The 27,519-nt window shown below is 46.1% G+C and overlaps 1 protein-coding gene across 1 annotated transcript; it reads right to left on the bottom strand.

Moving 5' to 3' along the window:
* Window positions 1-549: 549 nt before the first annotated feature.
* Window positions 550-26,994, bottom strand: LOC135820571 (uncharacterized). The gene is made up of 9 exons (XM_065333638.1): window positions 26,886-26,994; window positions 26,049-26,235; window positions 20,796-20,867; window positions 14,300-14,371; window positions 12,966-13,037; window positions 10,345-10,410; window positions 7,417-7,607; window positions 1,648-1,764; window positions 550-1,165 (listed from the first exon to the last, which is right to left on the bottom strand). Exons 1-9 carry the CDS (start codon window positions 26,896-26,898, stop codon window positions 840-842), a joined length of 1,116 nt encoding a protein of 371 aa, XP_065189710.1. The 5' UTR covers window positions 26,899-26,994; the 3' UTR covers window positions 550-839.
* Window positions 26,995-27,519: the final 525 nt, after the last annotated feature.

Raw genomic sequence — 27,519 nt, 5'->3', positions numbered from 1 at the left:
TGCCAAGGTTTTTCATTGTGTGCCTTTGTGTACGCCGCTCTGCCTGAATCAGTCATTCAGCACTCTTGCAGAACCAAAGCATATTGCCTCTGTACATACATTTACCGTAAACTCATAGAACTAGTTTTCGCTCAACGCTTATCAGGAAGCATCGTTCTGCAGATTAAAACGAATTGCAACACATACCATTATATTACGGAAATTAAGTGATGAATAACACCTAAACAATGCTCTTTCATCCACTGTGTGTTCTTTGAATAGTTTGCAGGCAACCTGCCTACACTCAAGAGAGCACTGCATTCCACAAAAATCCATTAGAAGTATGGTTTCAACGTTTCAGTCTTCTTGGCCATCATCAGGGATGTGTTTTTATTTTGCCCCTAAACAATGTCAGTTAAACGTTCGAGAAATGACGCTTCAGCTGGCTCTGTTTCCTGCAATCCTTGAAATGAATGCAGTGTTCGCAAATGTAATGAAGAGCTAATTTTTGCCAGCTAGCTGGCCTCTGCGTACACCGCAGACGCACCAACACACAACAGAAAGATACAGTTCACAGTAGTAGTGTGGTCTTTGTTCACTCACGATGGTCAATATACTATGCATAGCAGCACAACACATTGGCAACATCATGTACATGTAGGCAAAGATGAGCACATTCATGAACAGCAGTGCGGGAACAATGATGACGCACAATACTGATGTGACATCAAACCAGCTAGAACAAATGCAAGACTGTATTGCAATTTCACATCTATGTCTTTGTCCGCACATATAAAAGGGGCGAAAAGAGCACAAAGATAAGTGTGTTTCCAGCTTCAGCAAGGCTTTTAAAATCACATTCAGTCTCCTTTAACGCCGCACAAGTAGTAAATTCTTCGCGTTTGCGGCCAATAGGTGAGCCTGTTACTGGCAAAGGCAGTAATATCACCCTTCCAGTGGTAAAATTGCTCCAGCCACACGACGGGTGTGTAGTCAAGGTTGTACTGCTGACGTACCTTGGCAAGCAGCCGCTGTACACAACCGTACTTAAAATCATACGCTGTTGGCAGATCGCCCTGCAGTGTTGCGGCACACAAGTCCTTCGACTGCCAGTAATTCGACTCAACACTGCTGAACATCTGGAGAGTGCGTCCAGTCTGGGGACAATCTTCAGTGACGGCCGAGTCTTGATTGCGAATACAGGAAACGCACACACGACACAGCAACGAAAGCTAATGCTTCTAGTCCAAAATGGAGGTACTCAGAAGGAGTCTTATTATCTGTTGCGGGGATACGGTAAATGTGCGTGTGTGTGTTTTTGTGTGAGTGCGTGTGTGTATGTGTATGTATGTGTGTGCGGGGTGTGTACTCGTACAATCTAATCTATATGGTTGTTCCGTGCAGGGAGATCAGGGCATAACAAGACACATAGCAGGTAGGATTTCCTGTAATAAGGGCATGCCTGTTGGGATTCTCTATTCAAATAGTAAAATACTACTCCTACTTCAACTACTGCAGTGAAATGATCGATCATTATGACTTTTACAAATATGTATGAGCAGATTTGCGTGCTGGCAATCATTTTGGAAATTCCTGCACATTGTGCACTAAGGTGCTGCTTGTGGTTCTCTTAACTTGTTCACATTCCCATAGCATTCTACGACTTACCGTGATCCATGCTGCGGCATGCATGGTTGGCCACAGTTCCCTTGCAGAAGGCGTCCGGGCACACTTTCAAGTAGTCTGGTCTCCAGGTGTTGCACTGTCGACCGCACACCTGATTAACTGGATAAACACATAAGTTCAAGCGTGAGAACTTGCAACAGGTCATGAAATAAGGGATGGTGCAATGGTCTTAATGCCACTGCAGGACACATTCAAACAGAATGTAAGGAGCAAGAAGTTACTAGTACGAAGTATTATTAAGAGTCCACCAAGGCAACGGGGTACTGTACAGTCAAGTAGTGCGACAACAAGGCACAAAATTGATAAGGATATTACGACAATCAACGGCACTTAGCTCTCACGCATCTACGAAGCGCAAACCAATAATCTTGCATTACAAGTTATTGATCTTTTTTTTCATCGTTTGTTCAAAGCTCCTTTTTGGGATTTCCATTTTCTCTTGACATTTTCAGCTGTTGCCTCCCCGGCAGCAATGTAATCTGTGCAGTGTTGTGCTAGGTGTCTGTGTGCAAGTGTGTGTGTGGGTGTGTGTGTGTGTGTGTGTGTGTATATAATATATACATACACACACATATGTGTGTTTGTGTGTGTGTCCTAGGGTCCACGCAAGCGGTGGCGTGACGTCATCGTGGATGATCTCCGCTCCATCAGCCCCCCTGTGCCTTCTGAGTGCTGGTTTGATGCTGCCCAGGATCGCTCTGCCTGGAGGCAGATTGCTCATCGTTGTCGGACCGCTGGTGCTCCTCCTGATCCTGACTCTGGCTTCCGCTGCGCATGTGGAAAGGTCTGCCGTCATCCCGGGGATCTCAAGTGCCACACTTCGTACTGCAAAGCTAGCAGATAGTCCCTTCGCTATCATTGCCATCGGCAATGGGCACGTTCAAGGTTCAAGGTGTATGTGTGTGTGTGTGTGTGTGTGTGTGTGTGTGTGTGTGTGTGTGTGTGTGTGTGTGTGTGCATGTGTGTGGTGTGTGTGTGTGTGTGTGTGTGTGTGTGTGCATGGTGTGTGGGTGTGTGTGTGCGTGTGCGTGTGTGTGTGTATGTGTGTGTGTGTGTTTGTGTGTGTGTGTGTGTGTATGTGTGTATGCGTGTGTGTAAAATATTTTGCCGAGAGGAAGCAGATTTGTTAGCCCCTGGTTTTCTCTTTGTTTGCCTCCCCCACGGGGCGGCCCTGGCCTTCTGGTCAGGGTCGTCTCAAGGTATTGACTGGCAGTAGGCTTTTCATGCCTTGCAGCCGGTTTGTCGCGAGCGTGCGCGTGCGCGGAAGGACATTTATTGAGCTGACGACCAGGGCGGGTTGTTTGTTGCCGTCACCGTCTTCTTGCGTCCTTTCCGCATCCTCCGCAGTGGTGTGGCGAGCCCTCGGATCAACCCCCAGCCAAAAACAGTGCAGTGGCGTTCGGCAAAGCAAGTGGACTCCTGGGTGAGAAAGGAAACAGGTCAGACTCGCAGAAATTTCTTCCTGCGCGGTGTATCGCTGGTATGGCGAATTTGTCCTTGGCTGTGTTGTTTGGACCTGAGTGGACAGTCGTCGTGCGGCGATGGTGTAGTGTTATTAGCTTGCTGTGCACACTCCTCATCGCTTGTGAAAGTACGTTTTGTGGAGCCCTTGTGGGACGTTAGATGCCCTCCCTCCAGCTCAAGATTGTGTTTTCCTGATTCACGAAGGCCGAAGCAGCATGCGTACAGACGTTTGTTGAACAGAACATCATGTTCACATTTTATTTTTTTATATTGTTCCTGTTTCAGTTGTTGCATTGTATAGTGGACCTGCAGCAGACTGTTCATCTGGTTTGTGATATTTCTTTCCTCCGTTGGCGAGTTCTTTTCCATCAATATGGCAGCTTGTTTTGATTTCCATTTTTTTCAATTCATTCTGCTGTACTTCTTGTTTTGTTTTGCACCACTGCCCCTCACCTTGCGCTCAGTTCTCTGAGTGGAGGGCGGCGTGACCCCACTGGGGTAGCTGATTGATAGTAGTAGTAGTAGTAGTAGTAGTAGTAGTAGTAGTAGTAGTAGTAGTAGTAGTAGTAGTAGTAGTAGTAGTAGTAGTAGTAGTAGTAGTAGTAGTAGTAGTAGTGTGTGTATGTGTGTGTGTATTTGTGTATGTATGTGTGTATGTGTGTCTGTGTGTGTATGTATGTATATGTGTGTGTATGTGTGTGTATGTGTGTATGTGCGTGTATGTGTGTGTATGTGTGTGTATGTGTGTATGTATGTGTATGTGTGTGTGTGTGCGTGTGTGTGTGGATGTGGATATGTGTGTGTGTGTGTGTGTGTGTGTGTGTGTGTGTGTGTGTGTGTGTGTGTGTGTGTGTGTGTGTGTGAGTGTGTGAGTGTGAGTTTGCGTGTGTGTGTACGTGTGTGTACGTGTGTGCATGTGTATGCGTGTGTGTATGTGTGTGTGTGTGTCTGTCTGTTGCTCACTCCATTGACCGTTATGTGACCGGGACTTCCGGTCTGCTTGTAGATTTCAACAGCACAATTGCAAGCGTGGCTCCTTTCACCTCTAGTATTTCAACCTTGGACTTTGACCAACCCACTGTGCCTACCTGGTGCTGGTAGTGCGCACTATAATGTTGAAAGCGTTCCACAAGGTTCGCCACCAGCAACTAGCGGTAGATCTCTTCAGTGTGGGCGTCACTGGAACAGCACTCCAGTGGTGCATGGCATACTAATACCTATCTGATCACTGCCAGAATGGCCAGCTGGTATCCCAGCTTAGCTCAGTGGCAGCATGCTCCCGTGGAGTACCACAGGGGTTGGTATTAGTTCCAGTATTGTTCAGCCTTTACACCAGTTACATACTATCTGTTGCTCTGCAAGCTGAGTCCATACAGTTCGCAGATGACATCGCACTGACCTGCAGTCGCCCAACACAACAGCAACTGACCGCCATTCTCTACAGAGCAGTGACAAGCATTGCTGACTGGCTGAAGCAGCGGGGTTTGATTCTTAGTGCAGCAAAACGTCAGGTATTAGTTGTCCCGGCCGGGCAGCTAGAAGCGCGCACTGAAATGGATATATGGTATCACTGATGGACTAAGCTGCTATCTGTCCCGTCGCCTCGCTACCTTGGAGTCCACATTGACACCGCCATGTACACCCAGATGGATAGGTGCGCTGTCCCACTCAACAAGAAAGTTGGTGTTCTGTGGCGGATGCGCCGCTGTCTCAGAATGCAAAGCCGCATCTAATACTTCAAGTCTGTAATCATGCCCGATTTCTTGTATGGCTCCAATGCCTTCCCAGCATCGTTGGCGGGTAGGCACCTGGACCGTCTCCCAATTCTGCAGAATCGTGTGGCTAGAGCTGTGTACGGATGCTTGCCGCACACCTCTGCCAGAAGCCTGCTTTTACAACTTGGTGCCTACTGTGTCCGAGAGATCTTCATCCAGAAGCTCATCTTCCTGGTTTGGCGCTGATGCTACTCCCGTGCTAGCCCTGCACTGCAAGTGCTGTTGCTGCCAATCAGTGGCGCTCGTCCTAGGCTCCAATCATCTATGGATCTAAGACCACCACCAACCCGAACTGAGCTGGGAGAGGATTGTCTCGCGTTCCAAGGAACTAGGCTCTGGCGTTGCCCAGGGAGGTACGGGCCATACTGCACCTGGCCCAATTTCGCACTGCTGCTATTCCACACAGCATGAACACTTGAGGTCAAACGGATCACTATAGGCATTGTTTCATTATATGCCTGTATGTTGGACTGCCCGCCTGTCTCTCTCCCTGTTTCTCTGACAGCCTGCTTGTTAATTCGTGCGCTTATTCTCAGGCGTAAAGCCCTGTTGTCGAGATCTCAGCCCTCATTGGTTAGACTTTATAAGCATACTGTAAAAGCGGAAAGTCTCGCGATTCACAAAGTCTAACGTTTTAACGACCAATTATTTTCGTTATTTGAAAAATCGTTATCGCTAGATGTCTGTTTAAAGATGCGCATACAGATGGGTGACCAGGTAGCCATCGTTAAACTTTCTGCACCGTAATCATACCAAAATTACAAAAACGTTAAACTTTTTGGTCGCTAGACTTTCCGGTTTTACAGTAACTTTCTCTCTCTCTCTCTCTCTCTCTCTCTCTCTCTCTCTCTCTCTCTCTCTCTCCCTCTCTCTCTCTTTCTCTCCATCTATCTATCTATCTATCTATCTATCTCTCTCTCTCTCTGTCTCACTCTCTGTCTCTCTCTCTCTCTGTTTCTCTCTCTGTCTCTCCCTCTCTCTTCCTCACTTTCTCTCTCTCTCTTTCTCTCTCTCTGTGTCACTCTCTCTGTCACTCTCTCTGTCTCTCTGTCTCTGTGTGTGTCTCTCTCTGTCTCTCTCTGTGTGTCTGTCTGTCTGTCTGTCTCTCTCTCTCTCTCTCTCTCTCTCTCTCTCTCTCTCTCTCTCTCTCTCTCTCTCTCTCTCTTTCTCTCTCTCTCTCTGTCTCTCCCTCTCTCTCTCTGTGCCTCTGGTGCACAAAAACATCTCTTGCGTTGAATGCTTTCTTTCTTTGCTCTCGTAATCCCCCCTATGTACTAGTGTTGTGCAAACCCTTCTTCTAGTCTGTCTCATTTTGTCCAGAGATGTTTTTGATGCATAGTGATAATTACGCTCATCATTCGCTGCCTTGTCATTGGACAGCTATGCCCGTTTGGTTTTAGTGAATTCAAAATATGGAAAAGTAAAAAAAAAGCATTAAGTAGCTGACAAGTGTATTATAGACACAGTATCATGCCATTCCATTACAGTAATAGGTGATTGACACTCACGGAGAAAACTGAGGTCACGGGAGAAGGCAAAAACAAAAATCCAGACCTTCAGTTAACTGAGCGGGGCCGTTCGCACCCGTGGTCAGTTTCCCCCTGGCCGAATGTTTGGCCATGGATTTGTGGCGGGGGAATAATGAAAATCTGTACCGCGTTCTTGTAGTATTATTATGCTTTGCATTTGTCATGCACGATTTTCCAATGGGCCCCATCTGAAAATGCAGGCTGCAATGCACTCTTACAACAAGAGTACATAGTTCTGGCCTTATTAGGCAAGTTTCACTATGTTTTCCTCGACCAGGGTAAACGGTGAGTTCGCTAAAAGCTCGTTTTTTCCGGCAGTCGGGGGCCGGGCCCTGAAAGAAACCATGCAATGTCTGTAACTGCGGATCATGTAGGCTATGATGGGGATTCGGGGAAAGGCCATAGATATGGCATGTGACGTCACAATTTCCACAAATTGAACAAAAGAGAATCATTGATTTCAGGCATTTTGCAGCTTCATCTGAAGAAAATCGTTGGGTGGAAAATTCGATAATATTTTGTGCTGGCGTTAGATGTCTCTTTAACTAACTGTATTCTTTTATTCTTATTGCGCGAGATGATGCATTTTTTGGCGGTAGGACTTTGCTATACAACTGCTCCTTCTTGGCCGGCATGGCATCAGTGTTTCATTCGTACCTGGCAACGGCAATATTGCCGAAACGCTGTACGTAAAATAGTTGAATCGGTCCTTTTGCAGTGCTTCGGGAATGGCTGTTTCCAACTAACTACTTTATGCGGACAAACGAGTAGTAATATTTCCACTGAACCTAGCCTGAAAGGTGCCCGGTAGACAGAAGCGCCCGTAACTTCGGGGCGCGGATAACCACTGCCACGATTCAGGTTGTGCGTGCTTCCCCTGGCTGCATCTCATGTTTGGCATTTAAGTGGTCTTTGTAAAAACAAAAAAACAAAAAAAAAAAAAAAAAACCGGAGCATGAGTGTACAGTTGAAAAGCAGCTTACCACTTATGCCGGTAGTGGGACCTGCGGCGCTTGAATCTGTTGTCCCGACAAAGATGGCCGGAGGGTTTGCACTGCCAAACTTCTCCTGGACGTCATCGTCGACGTAGTACGTAATCTCCGTGCCCTTGTTGTAGAGCGCTGTACAGAGTCTATAGTCCTGTGTGAGCGGGTTGCCGGTGAGTGATACATCACTGGGCCAAAAAAATAAAAACCATAATTATTGGTGGAACCAGATGAGTCAAAGATTAAATCAATTAACAGACCTCGGTGGTTACAAGACAAGATGCACTAATAAATGTCTTCGTGAATATTTGGACAGCTTTCAATAGCGGAAATAGCGGATGCGGAAAACTCGGCCTCTATTAGATAAACCGAGTCTCAAGCGAACCGTGAATTTTTTTATTTTTTTATTTCAATAGCATAAGTTCGGCGGTCATCAGCACACGACAAATGTGTCAAAAGGTGTTTTACCAGAATCGATTTTCGGATCATATTCATCAGTGATATCTGTGACTGAATAATTGAAATTAATTTTAGATGACTTTTCACAGCTTTAAACGGAGAAGAGCAACTAAAATGAATTCCATAGAGCGCAGGCCATTGGAAGTATGTTCAATAGCTGCAGGTTTATGTCCAACTGATGTTGTTTTAGTGAAACTTTAAGAGAGCATGTTTGAGAAAACCAGAACATATGTGCAAGTCGATCTCTCAGATTTCGCTCAAATTTTGCAGGTAGGTTTGCTTTGGGGTGTAGATCGACATTCCAAAGCCCGCGCAAAATCTTTTGAAGGGAACCATGAAATTGGTATACCCCTCAATATTGGCCCAATATTGGCAAGATTTATGGGTCAACAAACGAGCCACGGCACAGCGTGCAAGAACAAGCTACGAACAAAACTCCATCAAGCCATCATTACCTCACCTTAGAAGAGTTCTTGGGGCAGCACTACTTAGCCATGCCAGCATCCCAGAAGACGAGGGCAATCATCCCTTGACGCCACAAATGATCGTCTTGAAAATAGCCAAATTACAAGCGCTGATAAAACAGCGAGCTACGTCCTCAATTAGCAAACACTATACACCGGCAGATAGTAGAACACCTCTTCTAGCACTGAGGACATGTCCCCCATCATCCTTTCGGGGTTTTCTTGAAATAAACAATTTTGAATTTTTCCACTCGACCATTCTGAAATACGTCCAAACTCATACCTGCGCAGGAAAGCTCGCCCCTCCGCGATGTCTAGTCAGCAATTTCTACTCCAACACCACTCCCAACGCTGCAGAACAAAGTGTATTGTTGACTCTGACAAGGAAAAGCAGCGGTGATCACTTGTCACTCCAAACGACAAGCTTCTCCTTGCGCCACCAACATTTTTCGTTGCACCAGTTGATGCAAAAGTGACTGAATTTTTGCGTGTAGTTTTTGGATTTTACTGCAAGAGGAATGAAGAAATCACGTGGATCGTGACGTAGAATAATGCTTTCTGGTGCACGACACAATGCACACGATCATGATCGTTCCTGAGGCGCTATTCGAAACGGACCATGAGGGAGGAGGTAAGATGCATTACATTTCTTGCATGCTCTGCTCAGAACATGCAGAAACTATCGTTATAATGCTAGCAGTATTGCATTGGCAAGAATTCTTTGAGATATTTCCTCTTGCAGTATGAACAGGGATGCATTTTTTCACACTAACCTCGCTCATCCCGAACATGGTTCAACAGGAACTACGGCTGGTTTACATGCTGATGATCCACGTAGATCTGCAACAGCAAGGAATGAGCGTGGTCCATGCCATCAAGGTCGCTTGGAGTTGACCAGCGCGCGGCCAACACTGTACTGGTTGCATGAAGTATGTGGCGCGCCCACATGGCAGATTTCTTACGTCATGAACAACGTGATTTGACCCTACTCGCTGCTGCATGTTGAGGGAAAGTCCCAGCTGGAAGGCCTGCAACACGACATGCGTGCTCTTGAGCTGGACATCAAGATGCACTTGATCCGATCCAGATCAACGGGTGATCCATGTAAGTGCAGGAGCACTTGATCAAGGTGACTCGGAACAACTGCTGAACCGTGATCTACGAGACCTGGCATTCTTGTGTCACGAGGCAGGTGATTTCATCATTCCTCTTGCAGTAAAATCCAAAAACTACACGCAAAAATTCAGTCACTTTTGCATCAACTGGTGCAACGAAAAATGTTGGTGGCGCAAGGAGAAGCTTGTCGTTTGGAGTGACAAGTTATCACCGCTGCTTTTCCTTGTCAAAGTCAACAATACACTTTGTTCTGCAGCGTTGGGAGTGGTGTTGGAGTAGAAATTGCTGACTAGACGTCGCGGAGGGGCGAGCTTTCTTGCGCAGGTATGAGTTTGGACGTATTTCAGAATGGTCGAGTGGAAAAATTCAAAATTGTTTATTTCAAGAAAACCCCAAAAGGATGATGGGGGACATGTCCTCAGTGCTAGAAGAGGTGTTCTACTATCTGCCGGTGTATAGTGTTTGCTAATTGAGGACGTAGCTCGTTGTTTTATCAGCGCTTGTAATTTGGCTATTTTCAAGACGATCATTTGTGGCGTCAAGGAATGATTGCCCCCGTCTTCTGGGATGCTAGCGTGGCTAAGTAGTGCTGCCCGAAGAACTCTTCTAAGGTGAGGTAATGTTGGCTTGATGGAGTTTTGTTCGTAGCTTGTTCTTGTACGCTGTGCCGTGGCTCGTTTGTAGACCCATAAATCGTGCCAATATTGGGCCAATATTGAGGGGTATGCCAATTTCATGGTTCCCTTCAAAAGATTTTGCGCGGGCTTTGGAATGTCGATCTACACCCTAAAGCAAACCTACCTGCAAAATTTGAGCGAAATCTGAGAGATCGACTTGCACATATGTTCTGGTTTTCTCAGACATGCTCTCTTAAGTGACCACTTACGCGAGATGGTTCAAACCCCTGAACACATTTGGCGGCAGCAACTCAATCTTGTTGGAATCCATCGACCTGAAAATATAACAAACCAGTTTAGAACACGTGTCAGTTGACGCAAAATCTCACACCTTCAAATACTGCATTGGCATATTGGTCAATGCCTGTGCAAACCCACCCCATACTTTACTGGACCTGCAGCGTTAAAAGAATGCTCTTCATACAAGCAGTCTGGCAGATAATATGAAAACCAGTCCACGGCATCCAACATACTCTTAGTCTAGGCCAGCAATCGAGGACATCTAAGAGTTGTAATTTTTGTACTCCTCCGAGGTGTGATTTTTGGCGTGCTGGGCCAAGCACAAGGAAGCCATCTGCAAAAAAACTGCAGAAAATGGTTGTTGTTTGATCCTTTGGTGTAATCTTTGTTTCCAGTCGAAGCTAGTTGCTGTTTGGAGCAGAAACGCTGAAATTGACTATTTTCTGCATGTACTCATTCATGTACTCATGTACTCAGTCATGCAGTCTCACTCGTATTTTAGTTCTTTTTCTGGAATGGATGCTGCTCTGCGCCCCTTGGTGGACATTTCCTGCGCTCGTGGAGCAGCTGAAAAGGACCACTGGTATGTCTGGTTCCTGGTTTGAAAGTGGAGAGTCGACTTTTGTGCCTTGAAAAAGGAGTAGAGAGCGATAAAGGTACGTCTGTGGCTTATTTTTGAGTGCTCCTCGTACATTTTTGATCGTGATAGAAATTCTCAGACCAAAGTCAGACCAAAGTCAGCGCGATGATGGCCGTACAGTTTTCTTGTGGATTTTTTAGCTGCTTCATCTTGTATCTATGTCAGTATCGTGATGGTGAAGTGGAGAGGGTGATTTTCTTCCTCTAGGCTTCGTTCGGCCGACTTTGCTTCGTCCTCGTTGAAAAGTGATCCTGAAAAAAAGGTCGATTCGCAAAATTATGTTAATTTTGAATGTACTTGATGACATGCGATTGCTGGCTATGACCAGGAAAGACTGAACAAAACAGAATCACAACTAAGGATGAATTGCAAAATGTCGGGCATGATGCCCTGTGCTAAACTTTCATTGCTGGTTCTAGTTTGTTATGGTGGAACTGTCTCCCATCAGTATCGCCATGCAGCAATCTGCTATGCTCGAAAGCATGTATGGTGACTTGCGTACGTGCGTTTTCAATATTTGTTTGTACGTAATCATGTTTGTTAAAAATGACAGCTGTATGTATTTGGATGGAAAGAAGAAAATCTCTCTGTCTTTGGCCCCAAGCTCTTTATGATAATGGTTGGCTATTGTAACCGGAATGGTCGACCTAAAACACTATACACACAGTGTGTCTGCAATAAGGTCGAGAGTGGTTGTAGAATATTCACAGTGCCTGTAATGTCGTATATTAAAGCCGGGCTTATTCCTGTAAAAGGCATTGTCAGTGCTACACTTGTTTTCACATCAGGTTTGTATTAAAACCAGGTACTTCCTCCGCGTCATTAAAATTGTCGCTTCGCACATCGCAATGTTTGTGACGTAGCTCGTCTTAGTCAGACTGTCGGAGTCGCTGTTTTCTGTGTTCGAACATTGGTGCCACCCTTCCTGCGCAATGTCTACTTGTAACTGAAGCCATGGTGGTCTCAGACTTTGTCGGAGCTCTCTTCCGCACCAAGCAAATTCATCGCGCTCCGCACTATTCCGCCCCAGAGCACATATCGTTTTTCTGGAGTTCGTGCCGTCCCACCTCGTTCGCGTGGGCATTTATCACGACTGCAAACTCGGGTATAAGAATGCTGGCATCTCTCCTGAATACGAAATGCCGAAGTTACGATGGCAAGAATAAAGTGTTCACAAATTCCTAAAATGCGCTACTTGTGCCGCATGTTGCTTCGAAGGTAGCAGGTCTGAAAACACCAACAAGATCAGCGAAGCGCTTGCCAAGGAAAGAAAGTGCGGAACTGCTTACACTATCCCGCTTGAAGATTGTTACAGTGTACTTGAAAAATGCTAGCTTGCCTTCATCGCCTGCCAACTGGAGGCATGGATCGCTCGAAAGTGAAGCTTTTTGACCTGGATTTGAACGCGCATCTTGTTCAGCGTATTGTTGAGTGCTGAAGAGTCTGCCTCAAACTCTGATGAAGACGTCGACCTTAGCTGCAAATGCAGCGAAGCGGGAGGCCACAAACTAAAGCCTGGTCCGTCGACAATGCTCTGCCTCAATATCTAGCTGATTTCTTTGCCCTTCGAGTGGAGAAAATAAATTCGAAAAATCGCTCTGGGAAGCGACAATTTTAATGACGCGGAGGAAGTATATCTATGTGTTTGTCAACACTAAAACCAGGTCTCTGTGCCGACAGTGTATCTTCGCAATCATGCTGCAATTCAAAACAAGCTTCTACAGTAGAATCTGGGGTGAGCGACCTCTGGGTTTAGCGACCACCTGCTCTTGACGACCGTCTTTCCATGCACCGACAGTTCTACGCAGACACTGTGGGACCTGGTTCTAAAGACCAACTGGCTTTAACGACCGCTTCTGCTTGCACCGTGGGGTGGACGCTTAAACCAGGTTTAACTGTATTTGAGAATGGCCTTAGCACAAGACACTAACTACACAACACCATACTTACAACAGATCAAGCTTGGGAAGATTTGCGAAGACATTCGGTGCCACAGTGTGCACTCCACTGCTCTTTATTACACTGTATAAAAAAATAAAACAATAAAAAAGTAACTTATCGTGTCCATTCCCGAAGGGGACTCACGACGGCCGCTAACACCCGGCAAACCCTATTTCACTGTATGGCACCAGAGGAAACAGTCAGACAGCGGAACAAACGTGTAACGTTACGCCTACTCTCTGCCACTTGGTTTGACTATGGTTCACACCATAACCTTAACTTCAGCTACTTTGCAGCATATCTTCTTATCTTCTGTACAGCCTCCATGAGCATAGCGTGCATAGGGCACCCTGGGAGGGGGGGGGGGGGGGGAGGGAGCACGTGGACCTCTATCAAAATTTCGATTAAAGTTCAGCATGCAGGGAGGACCTTGAATGGCATGCATCAGCCATCCTACACGTCTGGGGCCGTCCAATGCCCTAAAGGGAAACAGCTATACCTCTGAGTGACCATCAGTTCGTTTCATGTACATTTCGATTCTTGGTCTGCTCCAAAAAGATACTGACTCCCGGATTGCTTATCAACATGGAATATCTCCATGTGAGAAACACAGTTATGTATGTAGCATGCATAGTGGCAAGATTTTAATATCTCTGTCCCTGCTAGATTGGAAAATAGTGGAATTTCCTCCCCCGCTTCGAGCTGTAACTCAGTAGAATCCTTCCAGCAGTTTTTCGGTGAACACAAGCTCACAGACAGCAACAATAATGCCCATGCCATTATCTATCTGTGTATGTGTTGTAGTCAAGTGGTATGCTTCACTGTACGAAGTGTGCTCAATTCCCACGTAGGGCAGAGCCTAGTAAACAAGAGAGAGATTGGAAGCTTTGTTACAACTCTGAGTTTCACGAATTGCTACGTGTTGCCTGATGATCGTAGTAATACGTGAAACTCAGAGTTGTAACAAAGCTTCCAATCTCTCCCTTGGGTATATGTGTGTGTGTGTGTGTGTGTGTGTGTGTGTGTGTGTGTGTGTGTATGTGTGTGTGTGTGTGTGTATATATATGTGTGTGTGTGTATGTATGTGTGTGTGTGTGTGTGTGTGTGTATGTATGTGTGTGTATGTGTGTGTGTGTATGTGTGTGTATGTGTGTGTGTGTATTTGTGTGTATGTGTGTGTATGTGTGTGTGTGTGTATGTGTGTGTATGCGTGTGTGTGTGTGTGTGTGTGTGTGTGTGTGTGTGTGTGTGTGTGTGTGTGTGTGTGTTGCATATACTCAGAAGGTACATGTTGTAGAAGACTTTTTTCTTTCATTTTCGATGCAAGCATGGGTCCGACTTACAGGATGCGCAAGTTGACGAGTGGGTCAAATATACCATCTCGCAAGATTGGAATCCTGTTGTTGGACAAGTACCTGGGATTGAAAAGGAAAAAGAATGGGAGAGGCAAGGAGGGAGTGGAAAGGCAGATAGTGACACCGAGGCCTATTAAGCATCTAACCGTTACCGTGACTGTTAACCTCTAACCCAGCTTCATCTCCCTTTCCATTATGAAGCTCTGAGTATTTTCTAATGGGAGCCGAAACAACTAGAGGATGATAAACTTGTCTTTCCTGAATCCTCGCGTTCACCTGCGCTCTCCTTGACAGTATCATTATTCTGTCATTGATTTAGTTTTCCTTTCTCTCCTACATATCCTTTGATTTGCCGTCATTTTGAGCCATGCTCTCAATGAATGGACCTTAGAAGCTACTTTTTGGAAATTCATTTTTTTGTAAGATGTCCTTTAGTATGTAAGCTTCCTTACTACAATGTTCTGCTTTGAAAGAGATGTTCTGCAAAACGAAAATGCGTGCAACTTTCGCTCTACGTCATGAAGTGCGAAACTTCGCACCAACTTTCGCAACTTTTCACGCGAAACTTGTAGGGAACGCGAAGTGAACTTTCGTAGGAAGTTTCGTGAGATGGGATTTTGGCGTATGTGCGCTTGGCGTGTTCAAACTACGAAAATGCGCAGAACGCAAAGTTCGTGCGAAATGCGTACAGTCAACTTCGCCAATAACGACTGCGGATATAACGACAATTAGCGAATAACGACAGAATTTCCATGCCCAGAGCAAAGTCCCACCCAATTGTAATACATAATGAGACTTCGGGTATAACAACAGTTTTTTGATGCCCCGCCGAGTGTCGTTAAACGCGAAGTTGACTGTACACACTTTCGCTAGGCCAGTCGCGAAACTTCGTTCGAATTTTCGTTTGCAGAACCTCTCTATCATATGCCTTACTTAACCCCGCATACAAGTCACTTGCCAGGGAGTGATGCATTGCCGAGAGGATGGTTCGATGGCCATCCTCCGTACTCTGGATGTCAGCCATGAGTCAGTCAAGTGAGATCCAAGTCGGCAGGAAACCCGCGAGCTCCCATGTAGGGAGCCGCACGCCATTCCCCAAGTATCGAGAAGTTGCACTCACCTCTTCTGCACATGTCGAAGTCCCTTGAATTCTCCAAACTGTAGATTTCACTCTCATTGTCAAATTCTGCTGCGTACAGTCCTGCTGGATGAAATCCAGTCACGTCGCTCAAGTACATTTTTTAGTTAGTTTGAGCCCTTCACCGTTTCGCAGCCCAGTGACAATATATCGCTACTAATGCTGCTCGCTGTTTCTCTTACTTGTACATGTATATCATAGCCTGCCGGGGTGTCAGGCGAGAGATTCTGTCGGTGCTTTTCTCCTGACCAGTGAACATTCTTTGCTCTGACGAGACCAGTTAGTTCAGTGTGTGCTGCGTTTGCAGTGACCGAAGTTGTATTCTTCCAGCTGTGGCAAAAGGTTCGGAGGGTTAGAGATGACACAGGGCGAGACTCACGGGACCACCAGATTGTAACAAGATTGTTGACAAGATTGTGACAAAATGCAAAATGTATGCAGTATCATAGTTGGGGGTTAGCGAATCCCACGGTCACTGAGGCAGGCAGCTGATACAGTGGATCTGGGTATATTTTGAAGAGCGAGCTGCAACTTCTGCGATCAGAGGGCTTCAGCTGGAAGAGCGACATGACAAGATTTTCAAAAGTCTCTCGTCAAGCGCAGAAAAGTGACTACGACCAGGGTAGCCACATCCGATTGACATCCACTGCACCATCTCTGCGGAAATTAGGGCTTCCTCAACACCGCCCTTCCTGTTCCAAGTTAGTGTGACTATTGCTTTCGGCGTTGTCAGACCGAAGGAGCTGATGATTTTCTGCTGTCAGTTTTCACCTCCTTTATTGCCATCATTGCTCTTGCCCCCTGCCTACCCGGGGACATTGGAGTGGAACGACTCGTCGTGCTCATCCAGGAGGGACGTGTCCACATATTGCTGCAATACAGACAAACGCAATGCTACATCGTTTATTCGCCATTCTGACTGCCTGCGATCTAAACTGCCAACAACAAAGACACGATCTTCCTCATCGTCGAGCCTGTCTTCATTGCCTTCGCAACCGATCCCGGTGGTGTTTTATTTGAATAGCATTGACGTCAGGTTCTGATGAAAATTGAACTCAGGTCCTAAGGCGCCTTTGATTTAGTCGGTAAACCCATCCGGCAATCTGCTGATCCTCTGCTGCCCCCGCTATGAGTTCTCTAGGTGACAGAGCCCTTTCACCAAAACACCTTAGCCATTATGTGGAACAGCCTTTACGGTGAGACATCGCTGTCCGTCACGCAACTACTAACGCAGGAAACAAGCGGAAAAACTCGACTTCAGCAGCAGGACAGACTCAGTTTTCCAGTCGCAGGAATGAACGCTGGTAGTTCGGGGTATGCCTTCATCGCTACAGATAAGTGAAACAGAGAAGTCCGCTCGAACACAACGCAGGCGAGTGTCAAAACTGCTCCAGTACCGTTTGCATTTGTATTGCATTTTCAACCATGCGCTTCTTTTGGCGTAAAACCATCCTAATCCTCAGCCTTCCAGTTGCAAGAATGAACGCTGGCAGACCGAGGTATGCCTTCAGCGCTACACGTGAATGTGACAGATTACCAGCAGAAGTCCGCTCCATCACAACGCAAGGGAAGTTTCAAAACTGTTGTAGTACCGTTCACAATTGGTCACTGTCTGAGTGCGAATGTGTTCACATTCGGGTGTTCTTGTGTTTCTCACAACTCGATTTCTTTCCATGCTTGTAGGCAGGAATGGTGGGATGGTCTAAAACATTGATTGAGAACAGAGGGTAACAGGTTCAAGTCCTGCTTGGCAGTATGGATTTTTGCAGCCGTGCCGTCAGCCACAGATAGTTGGGAACAGGCGGCCAGGCATGAGAGATGCAAGGTCTGGCTATCCTGTCCAGTGCATGTACACACATTTTACATGCACCTTTTCCTTCTCTTATGCCATTATGATTGGCAAGAAAGTCACGTTTGGATTTGGGATACAGAATAACACCACCCTCATCATCATATTCCTCAATTCATCATAATCATCTGATGGCTGTGCGAACCGAGATGAGGAAATGGATTACTCGCAACTTTGCAGTAGAGCCCGTAGCTGCAATCTGCACATTTGAAGAAATTTATGAACAAGGGTCAACACCAGTTCATACCAGAGATAGTGGAACTAGGAAGACAGTCGGATATAGGGACTGTAGGAAGACAATGGGCGGCCATTCAGCTCCACACAATACATGCCAATGTTCCTCAATCTGCAGACAGAACTGGCTCGGCCTCTGTGGACTCATCAGCGCAGCCCAGAGAAAATGATGCAGAACCTGGAAAAAATGAAAAATATATATTCCAACGCCAGATTTACACCAGGCCCGAACATAACGGAGTGCTCAATGACAAGACAGTGAGCTCTGCATAACGCAAACAGTAAAGGTTTTTGTTTTTGTGGAGCGCTTGGGTTGCAATGAAGCCGAGACCCTATGGTTGGTCAAGCTGCCCCTGCCTCTCCCCCACTTCTGCCATTCCATATGTCTCATCGCTGCCTTGCTGCTCTGTGCCAGCAAATTGTGTGTGGCTTTTTTGTAAAAATAAAAAAGGGACTACCCCACACGAGAGTCCTCAACTACTACAAGAGCAGGAGCGAAATACTCGAACTGTTTCGTGCTTTGTGGACTCCTCAGCGCAGCACAGAGAACACGAGGCCGAACCTGGAAGCAATGAAAAATAAAATTTCCAAAGCCAGATTTAAAGCAGGCCAGAAAGTACCGGAGTGCTCAAACTGACAAGTCAGTGAGCTCTGCAGAACGCAAACAGAAAAGGCACTACCCCACACGAGAATGCTAAACTACTACAAGAGAAGGAGCGAAATACTCAATATGCGGCCTGAACTGTTTGGTCCTTTGTGGATTCATCAGGGCAGCACAGAGAAAAGTTGTATTTCTCGCCAGCCGAGCGCAGCGGGATAGGCGAGAAATGATTTCTCGCGAAATATTTTCAGTTGCAAATATGGCATCTGGTGAGTTCTTTATCGTCGCTTCTTTTTCTGACTTCTTCAGTCAGTATTGAGTCTCACCAGTGCCCATGCCCTCCCACCCTTCATTTCTGTGCATAATTTCATTGCTTTTTATCACTGTTTTTCCCTCACAACTGCGTCCGTCGGCGCGAGGGTTTTTTTCCCGGCTGGCTCGGTCCAGGAAAATTAATTTGACGGTCCAAGTGGTTCTGCATCATGGCCTATTTCTGCTATCCACTGGCACGCCTATTCTATCTGAGACACTCTGTTCTCAGTCCTTTCTTCCATATCTCACTCGTTATCCGGTTCACATCTGGCTGCGGCCAACTACCCTTCAATTTGTGTGTTGTCGCTATTGCAGTCTATGTCTCTGTGTATGGTAGAATGTGTGGAGCGAGAATGAGGCCATAATTATCTTGTAGCAATGAAAAATAAATTTTCCAAAGCCAGATTTAAACCAGGCCACAGCGTACCAGAGTGCTCAACAGCAAACACCAAAGGCATTATCCCAAATGAGAGTGCTCAACTACTACAAGAGCAGAAGTGAAATACAGTGTACTCAAGCTGCCTATCGAACTGTTTCGTCCGTTGTGGACGCATCTGCGCACCGCAGAGAAAATGAGGCCGAGCTTGGTAGCAATGAAAAATAAACTTTCCGAAGCCGGACGTAAACTAGGCTGGTGCTTACCAATTGAGCAGAATACATCCACGCTTTTATTGCAGCATCAAAGACAGCTCGATGCTGTCCTCCTGGTAGTGTAGTCCAATAGCGGAAAGGAGTAGTGGCGCAAACTAAACGCGGTATAAACAAAGTTCTAGTTCTCACTTGTCAGGGGCGTCGGAAGGTAATTTAGTGGGGTACGGTCAGCCATCTGAAGTACAATTTACTCGTGTGGGAGGGGTGGCTGAGCCGAACATTTTGGAAATTTAGAGGCCAAATCACTGTGTTTTATTGAATCCCGGGGTACTTGGGGCAAATAGTGATACGGTCAATACCGTAGTGACCGTACCGTGTGCGACACCCCTGCTTCTACATGTAGTAATGTTTAGTCAAGTAAACATATCATTATTTTTCACTGATCTGGTAAACTATGGTTAGGCCACCCTTTGTTAATTCATTGTTTAACGTCCTTTTTTTCGCGAAAAGGTACGCGGTAGGGCGGAAAAAAAACAAAAGCCCATTCCAAAAACTGGAAACCCCAATCAAACATTTTGACCAGTAAAGCATGTGATATATACAATATTTCTGGGTCTAACGGCACTTGCAAGCATAGAACAACACTCTTTGATGGTACATTGGAGCACATGCCTGATGAATCAAACAAAACAGGTACATACCATGGAGTTAGCATGTCATGAATTCATTACATCTGGATTTTTACTAGGGCACACACCGTACGATATTTAAAAGCCAACAAAAAAAAGAAAAAGAACACCAGACAAAGGCATGCCCGGGAGGCAAGATTATAAGTTTCAGGTCATGATCGGCACACTGTGAAACTACATAATCATGTATTTAAAACTTCGCATATTATTGGTACTACTACTTTCTTGTTTTTTTTTCGGTCGGAGGCAAAAAGATACGCGGGCGCGGACGTTAAACAACGAAAAAAGAAAGGGTGGCCTTACATCTGTAGGTCTAGTTCGGTGACAATACGGACCCTATGTGGTAGACCTGCCATTTACTAGTAAGCCGCTAATCGGTCTTTGACCTTGAGGTTCAAAGGTCATGGACTGGCTCTCCGAACTGTGCCTTCGCTGCTAGACCTACATTTTGTAGTCGGTCTTTGAGTTTGAGGTTGAAAGGTCATTGACTCTCCGAACTGCGCTTTCGTACATCTAGATTCGTGATTTGGGTCATTGATTCGACGGGCTTTCCTAGACGAACGTCTGTATGCTATTTTCGACCAAATATGTGACCTCTTTATTCTAACATAAATACAGTACAATTTCAAATTTGGACTTCACGGAGAGTTTCAAAGTTTTTTTTAGGAAATTAGAGGCCACATGCCACGTTCTGCTCTTTTCTCTCCCAAACTCAACACTTGCAAGCCAGATATGAAAGAAAGAAAAAATCATCAGTCACACCACCGGGACTCGAACCAGGGACCTTGCCTGGTTCGAGTCCCAGTGGTGTGACTGATGATTTTTTTCTTTTCCCCAAAAATCTGGCTGGCAAGTGTGGAGTTTGGGAGAGAAAAGAGCAGTACGTGGCATGTGGCCTCTAATTTCTTAAAAAAATTAATACAGTACCCTAAAATTAATTTTGCTAGTTATTATACTAGCATTTCGCCACTGAAGCCTACGGGTTTGACCCTCAAAGTGGTGTGTAATAGGGCACCTGGCAGCCGAGTAGCTGGTTTAAAACAGTGGACTTGGGCCACAGCATAACTTACAACTCGTTTAGGAACTTGAAGCCGATGAAGGTGTTGTTATCTTCTATGAAAAGGTTGTTGTCTTCTAGGTGCCTGGACAGAAAAAATGAGACTGGAATCAGTGCACAGCAAGATACCTTTGCCAACTCCACACCCTCAGGAACCCTCGCATACAGTCCCAGCAGGCACACTCCTTAAATTAACAAGCTTCTGATGATTACACCCATTGATGTGTGAAGTGAATGTACGAAGCAAGAACAGTGGTGGTGAATATAGCACTAACAGAGAGAGAGAAACGGAGGGAGAGAAAGAGAGAGAGAGAGCTAGCGAGAAAGACATACAGACATTGAGAAAGAGACAGAGACAGAGAGAGGGAAGAGAGAGAAGGAGAGAGAGGGTTGGATTGAGAGTGTGTGTATGTGCGTGTGTGTGTGTGTGTGTGTGTGTGTGTGTGTGTGTGTGTGAGAGAGAGAGAGAGAGAGAGAGAGAGAGATAGAGAGAGAGAGACGGAGAGAGAGAAAGAGAGAGATAGCGAGAAATATGTACAGACATGGCGAAAGAGACAGAGAGAGGGAGAGAGAGAGAGAGAGAGAGAGAGAGAGAGAGAGAGAGAGAGAGAGAGAGAGAGAGAGAGAGAGAGAGAGTGAGAGAGAGAGAGAGAGAGAGAGAGAGAGAGAGAGAGAGAGAGAGAGAGAGAGAGAGAGAGAGAGAGAGAGAGAGAGACAGAGAGACAGACAGAGAGACAGAGAGACAGAGAGACAGAGAGAGACAGAGAGAGAGAGACAAAGAGAGAGAGAGCGAGCGAGAGAGAGAGAGAGAGAGAGAGAGAGAGAAAGAGAGAAAGAGAGAGAGAGAGAGAGAGAGAGAGGGAAAAGAGAGAGACGGAAAGGGAGAGAGAGAGGGGGTGGGGGGGGGGGGAGAGAAAGAGAGCTAGGGAGAGAGGGAGAAGGTGAACACAAAAAACATTTTTAAAGCGCACAATACTTCTACTGTTTTTACATGCCTCGTTTACAGGCAAAAATTAACGGAATGAATGAAAATGGAATACATCTTACACTGTAGACAATATCAACAAAATGCATGTGTAAAATAGATATTTTCAAACCCCAACCAAATAAAACTTCAAGTTTTACAATGCATCTACAGTGCTTAGAAAAGAGTGTAAAAAAGGCTGTGTTTTTTATATCCATGGTGCCATGAAGTTACATTTGGATCTTGACATGTTAGTGCTATGTTCACCACCATTGTTCTTATAGAGTCAACTTCGCTAATAACGACTGCGGATTTAACGACAACTCGCGAATAACGACAAGATTTCCATGCCCAGAGCAAAATCCCCTCTAACCGCATACATTTTACTTCGGATACAGCGACTATCTGAATAACGACAATTCGCGGTGAACGACACTTAGTTGTACATCCCACCACTTTGGAAGCCGCATCTACGCCTTGATCCAAGAGGGTGGTGGCGTTCCTGTGGATAGGGATATCTCGGCGTCTAGCTAGACCTTTCCCAAAGAAGACCTTTTTCGCAACTTTTCATTGTTTATGAAGAAATCGCTACTTTCGCAACTTTCACAACTTCCTTCTTTTCGCGAATTATTTCCCAACTTTTCCGCAACCTTGGCCCCATGTCCCATGGCATGTGGTCAAAAGGTCAATTCACGGACTGCATGTCGGACAAATGCATACTCGCTCCCTTCAGACTCATTTGTCATCGCAGGCGTCTTCTCCGAATGGGGTCTTACCGTCAATATCAGTAAGACTGAATGGATCCGTATTTACCTGGAACCCACTTTGGGAGATGCCACCTCTACAACATCTAGAAATGTCGGCACAACTTGTGGTAAAGAAGCTTGGCGACAGGTGAAGACACTCGGCTCACTACACGGCTACGGGGAGGACGTAACGCGCCGTATTGGCTTGGTCGCAAGAGCATTTGGAGACACTCTGAAGTTATGGTTCAAACACAACCTGCTTTCTACACCCATTAAAATTCGTTTATACAACACTTTCGTTCCACCAATCTAGACCTAACACCTTGCTTGCCATGGCCTGTCAAGTGCACAAGAAAAGCGCCTAGATGTGTTTCATAGGAAACAGCTGCGGTGTACCCTTGGAATTACCTACCCAAATGTCATCTCGGGAGAATGAAATTGAAGACACCACTGCAGCTGTACTTATGGTTGATAAATATGGTGGTAAAGACACACCTGGCAATATGCCGGTAAACACACGCCTGCCCACACACGCTCTCTAGGCTGCAAAGTTCTGGCACAGAGCTCTCCTTCTCACCACCACCACCATCAGTTCGCGCCTGGCGCCTGGTCGATGCATGGCTGGCGGTATCCGGCATAGCAGGCTGGTACATCAAGTAGCGCATGGCACATAGATGATGACACAGCAACGACATAGCTCGATTGCGACGTACGTTTCGTCCCCGCTGGACTCATCAGGCAATCTTCTATTTGGATGTCTTCAAACGGAGCTTGACTCGGGAGAATGAAATTGAAGACACCACTGCAGCTGTACTTATGGCTGATAAATATGGTGGTAAAGACACACCTGGCAATATGCCGGTAAACACACGCCTGCCCACACACGCTCTCTAGGCTGCAAAGTTCTGGCACAGAGCTCTCCTTCTCACCACCACCACCATCAGTTCGCGCCTGGCGCCTGGTCGATGCATGGCTGGCGGTATCCGGCATAGCAGGCTGGTACATCAAGTAGCGCATGGCACATAGATGATGACACAGCAACGACATAGCTCGATTGCGACGTACGTTTCGTCCCCGCTGGACTCATCAGGCAATCTTCTTCTTGGATGTCTTCATACGGAGCTTGACTGGGGAGAATGAAATTGAAGACACCACTGCAGCTGTACTTATGGTTGATAAATATGACGAAACGTACGTCGCAATCGAGCTATGTCGTTGCTGTGTCATCATCTATGTGCCATGCGCTACTTGATGTACCAGCCTGCTATGCCGGATACCGCCAGCCATGCATCGACCAGGCGCCAGGCGCGAACTGATGGTGGTCGTGGTGAGAAGGAGAGCTCTGTGCCAGAACTTTGCAGTCTAGAGAGCGTGTGTGGGCAGGCGTGTGTTTACCGGCATATTGCCAGGTGTGTCTTTACCACCATATTTGGCCCAGTATCAGCGAGAATCGACCTTCGGGTGAAAATCATTTTTTTCAGAATAAGTCATTTTCTGCGACGGCAACAAAACTCTTGCTTCGCGCTCTGCACATTCAAACAAAAAATTAGTTCGTCGCAACAAATTCAATGAATGCTTTTGATCGTCCCAGTAGCAGGAGAATTCGCTCACGATGGCCAGCTAGCTACCGTCCGGCTCTGCCAGAAGTCATTGGATTGCCTAGGCAGGAATCGTCGCGTCTGATAGAGAACGACGACAGTTTCCAGAAGATGTTTTGTAGACGCGCAATTCCTATTTAGCGACGAGAATTTCAACTTGATTTAGGCGCTCCGCCAAAGGAGCTCTCTGCTGGCAAAAGTACTTTCTGACATCTGAAATTCCTTGTAGGGCCCTTCTGAATTTCGTACAGCTCCGCTCAGGGGAAATACTCAACGAGGAGAAACTAGTGAGGCGACGGCAGCAGAGGTAGACGAACTGAAACGCCCTGGATCAACTCGAGTCAGGACGAAAGAGCGCTGCCGCTAGTGACACGATCTGAATTTTCCCAGGCTCCCACACTGGACTCCATGGTGAACACCAAACCCCTTGGACGGGGCAAGAGCTGAACATTGATTGATGAGCTACGAACTCTCTGCGCTCAGTGCTGGAATCATGGCGCACTGCCGTGCATGCAGCCAGTTCCAACAGAGCTCAAATTTCACAGAGGTGCAGCAGTGATGGACTACCTCGAAATCGTGCATAAGATGAAGTGTGGAGTGTTAGAATGTTGTGCCTGTGTCGTATTCCCTGTGGGATGCACAGACTGGGACTCCAGGTGTAGTTGTAGCCACCCTCCCTCCTGATCTGCACTTCTGTGGATTTTCAGCAGACTTGGGATGGCGTTCAAACAGTTTTCATTGGTATGTAGTCATGAGGATCAAGGCCAACCATGCTCTATGCCAGAGGTTGCCCAAGAGTTGTTTTACAACAAAAACTGGACGGATGATTTATTACACTGTCTATTTTTTATTTATTTCACTGTAACACATAGTATTCCGATGTGGAAAACACTGTGATAAAATGTTGTATTTCCTGACATGTACCTATGCTTGTTTGAGAGGCTTCTGGGTCATCAATATTGCTTTGTTCGGTATAATACTTTGCCATGTGATCACTAGATACCTATAGATGACAACATCAGAAAAAAAGTCATTTTGTGAAAAATCACGCTAAGGTCCATTTCCGCAGATACTGGGCCATTTATCAACCATAAGTACAGCTGCAGTGGTGTCTTCAATTTCATTCTCCCGAGTCAAGCTCCGTATGAAGACATCCAAGAAGAAGATTGCCTGATGAGTCCAGCGGGGACGAAACGTACGTCGCAATCGAGCTATGTCGTTGCTGTGTCATCATCTATGTGCCATGCGCTACTTGATGTACCAGCCTGCTATGCCGGATACCGCCAACCATGCATCGACCAGGCGCCAGGCGCGAACTGATGGTGGTGGTGGTGAGAAGGAGAGCTCTGTGCCAGAACTTTGCAGCCTAGAGAGCGTGTGTGGGCAGGCGTGTGTTTACCGCCATATTTCCAGGTGTGTCTTTACCACCATATTTATCAACCAAATGTCATCTCTTGAAAATAAAATGGGAGAAATGAAAAAATTATAACATTCCTATCCTTTTTTGCCAAGGTCATCAAGGTGGCAGACGGTGTCGTTATACCCTCGAATGACAAGAGAAAGTTTATTTATTTCGCTCAGGGCCCTACGCTATGCTTTTTTTGCCTAGCTCATCATTCATGTTATTCGAGCAGATGGAATTTTTTTGCAATACAATGATGTAGCCAATCAGTTCGTTGTGGTATGATTGGGCATTGTAGCCGTCATGGTCGACGTAAAGCACTATAGCCATTCAATGGAAAAAACATTTCAATCAGTTCTAATAACATGCATGATGAGCTAGCGAAAAACATAGCGTAGGGTCCTGAGCTTCCAAGCTCTCTCGTTGAACCCAATCAATGGAAAAAAAAATCCTTTCCATCCGTTCTAATAACATTCATGATGAGCTAGGCAAAAAGCATAGCGTAGGGCCCTGAGCTTCCAAGCTCTCTCGTGTATTGCAATTTTAATACACTTACAAAGAGTAAGTTCTTTCTCTCTCGCTCATAGAAATTTGTGGGAATGACGTGAGCCCGCGCGATATGCAATCATAGAAGATCGATTTGCCCTGTTGACTGGTCTGCCGCGTACACGGGGAACTCGCACATACTGTGCTGCTGCTAGCAATTGCTAGCATAACTACTAGAGCCAGAGCTCTTGACGATCCTTCATTCAGAGACACACAGAAAAAACACAAATACATGAAAAAATCACTTCGGGTCGTTGAGTGAGTCTCCCTAGGCGTCCGTCATTCAGGATTAAAGACATCAGTTATTGACATTCAACGTTACGGATAGTGAAAAGGGAGGGCGACTTCATTATGAACAAAGTATTGAGTTTTTCGGCAATGGTGTTTTGGTGTTGAACCCAGTCCACGAAGAGACGACCGCCTTCCCCCGCACCACTATTATCCAAGAGAAAGAGAAAGAGAGAGAGAGAGAGAGAGAGAGAGAGAGAGAGAGAAATATATAGAGAGAGAAATATATAGAGAGAGATGGAGATAGGTAGATAGATAGAGAGAGAGAGAGAGAATTAGAGAGAGAGAGAGGGGGGGGGGATAGATAGATAGAGAGAGAGAGAGAGAGAGAGAGAGAGAGAGAGAGAGAGAGAGAGAGAGAGAGAGAGAGAGAGAGAGAGAGAGAGAGAGAGAGAGAGTAAGAGAGAGAGAAAGGGAGAGAGAGAGAGAGAGAGAGAGAGAGAGAGATAGAGATAGACAGATAGACAGATAGACAGATATAAATATATATATTATATAGAGAGAAAGACAGAGAGAAAGCCAGACATGTTAGTAATATCACAGTTACTCATATTTTTACCTTGCGTCTCCATTCTGAGGCGTCGGGGAGAACAGAGGTCTTGAACTTGGCTATCGGACTAAAGTCTGATCCAGCCTTTACTAGAACGAAACCAAAGTGAAGGGACTACGGTGAAGGCGAGTTTATAAAACTGTTGCAGATTCTGGAACTGCTCCATCGTTCACTGTAGTGCCAGCGTGTGATCGGGAAGACGGACAAAAGCTTGGATTCCCACCGGATAGAACAAAACACTGGCCCTTGCGTTAGGCTGGTCAGGTCAAGCTTTGAGTGTTTTCTATATCTCCTGTTTTGTTATCTATATAATTATTAGAGAGGTTCGGCTACAAGTACCGCGCACGCGTACGTGACGAAAGTGTTGGCCACACGTTACAGAGCTACGCGGGCGCAGAGTTGGATTCGGCTGCGCGTTGTGGCAAGCCAAGCCGCATCTCCGGTACATCCAAAATGGCGACATCGAAGGTTCTTGAAAAATTCTTCGCGGAGCGCGGTCCATGTAGATCGCCGGATTCACGTCAAGTCGTGAGCTCCAGGCCGCATACTTCTCATCCTTGAACCCAATTGACAGGTCTACACGTCGAGTTTGGCCCAAAACCTTGTAGCCGAGCCTCTCTATTGTTGGGGGGTTACCCCACGC

Source organism: Sycon ciliatum, chromosome 7 (genome assembly GCF_964019385.1).
Source record: "Sycon ciliatum chromosome 7, ocSycCili1.1, whole genome shotgun sequence".
Classification (NCBI taxonomy): Eukaryota; Metazoa; Porifera; class Calcarea; order Leucosolenida; family Sycettidae; genus Sycon; species Sycon ciliatum.
This window is presented reverse-complemented; position numbering and strand designations above follow the sequence as displayed.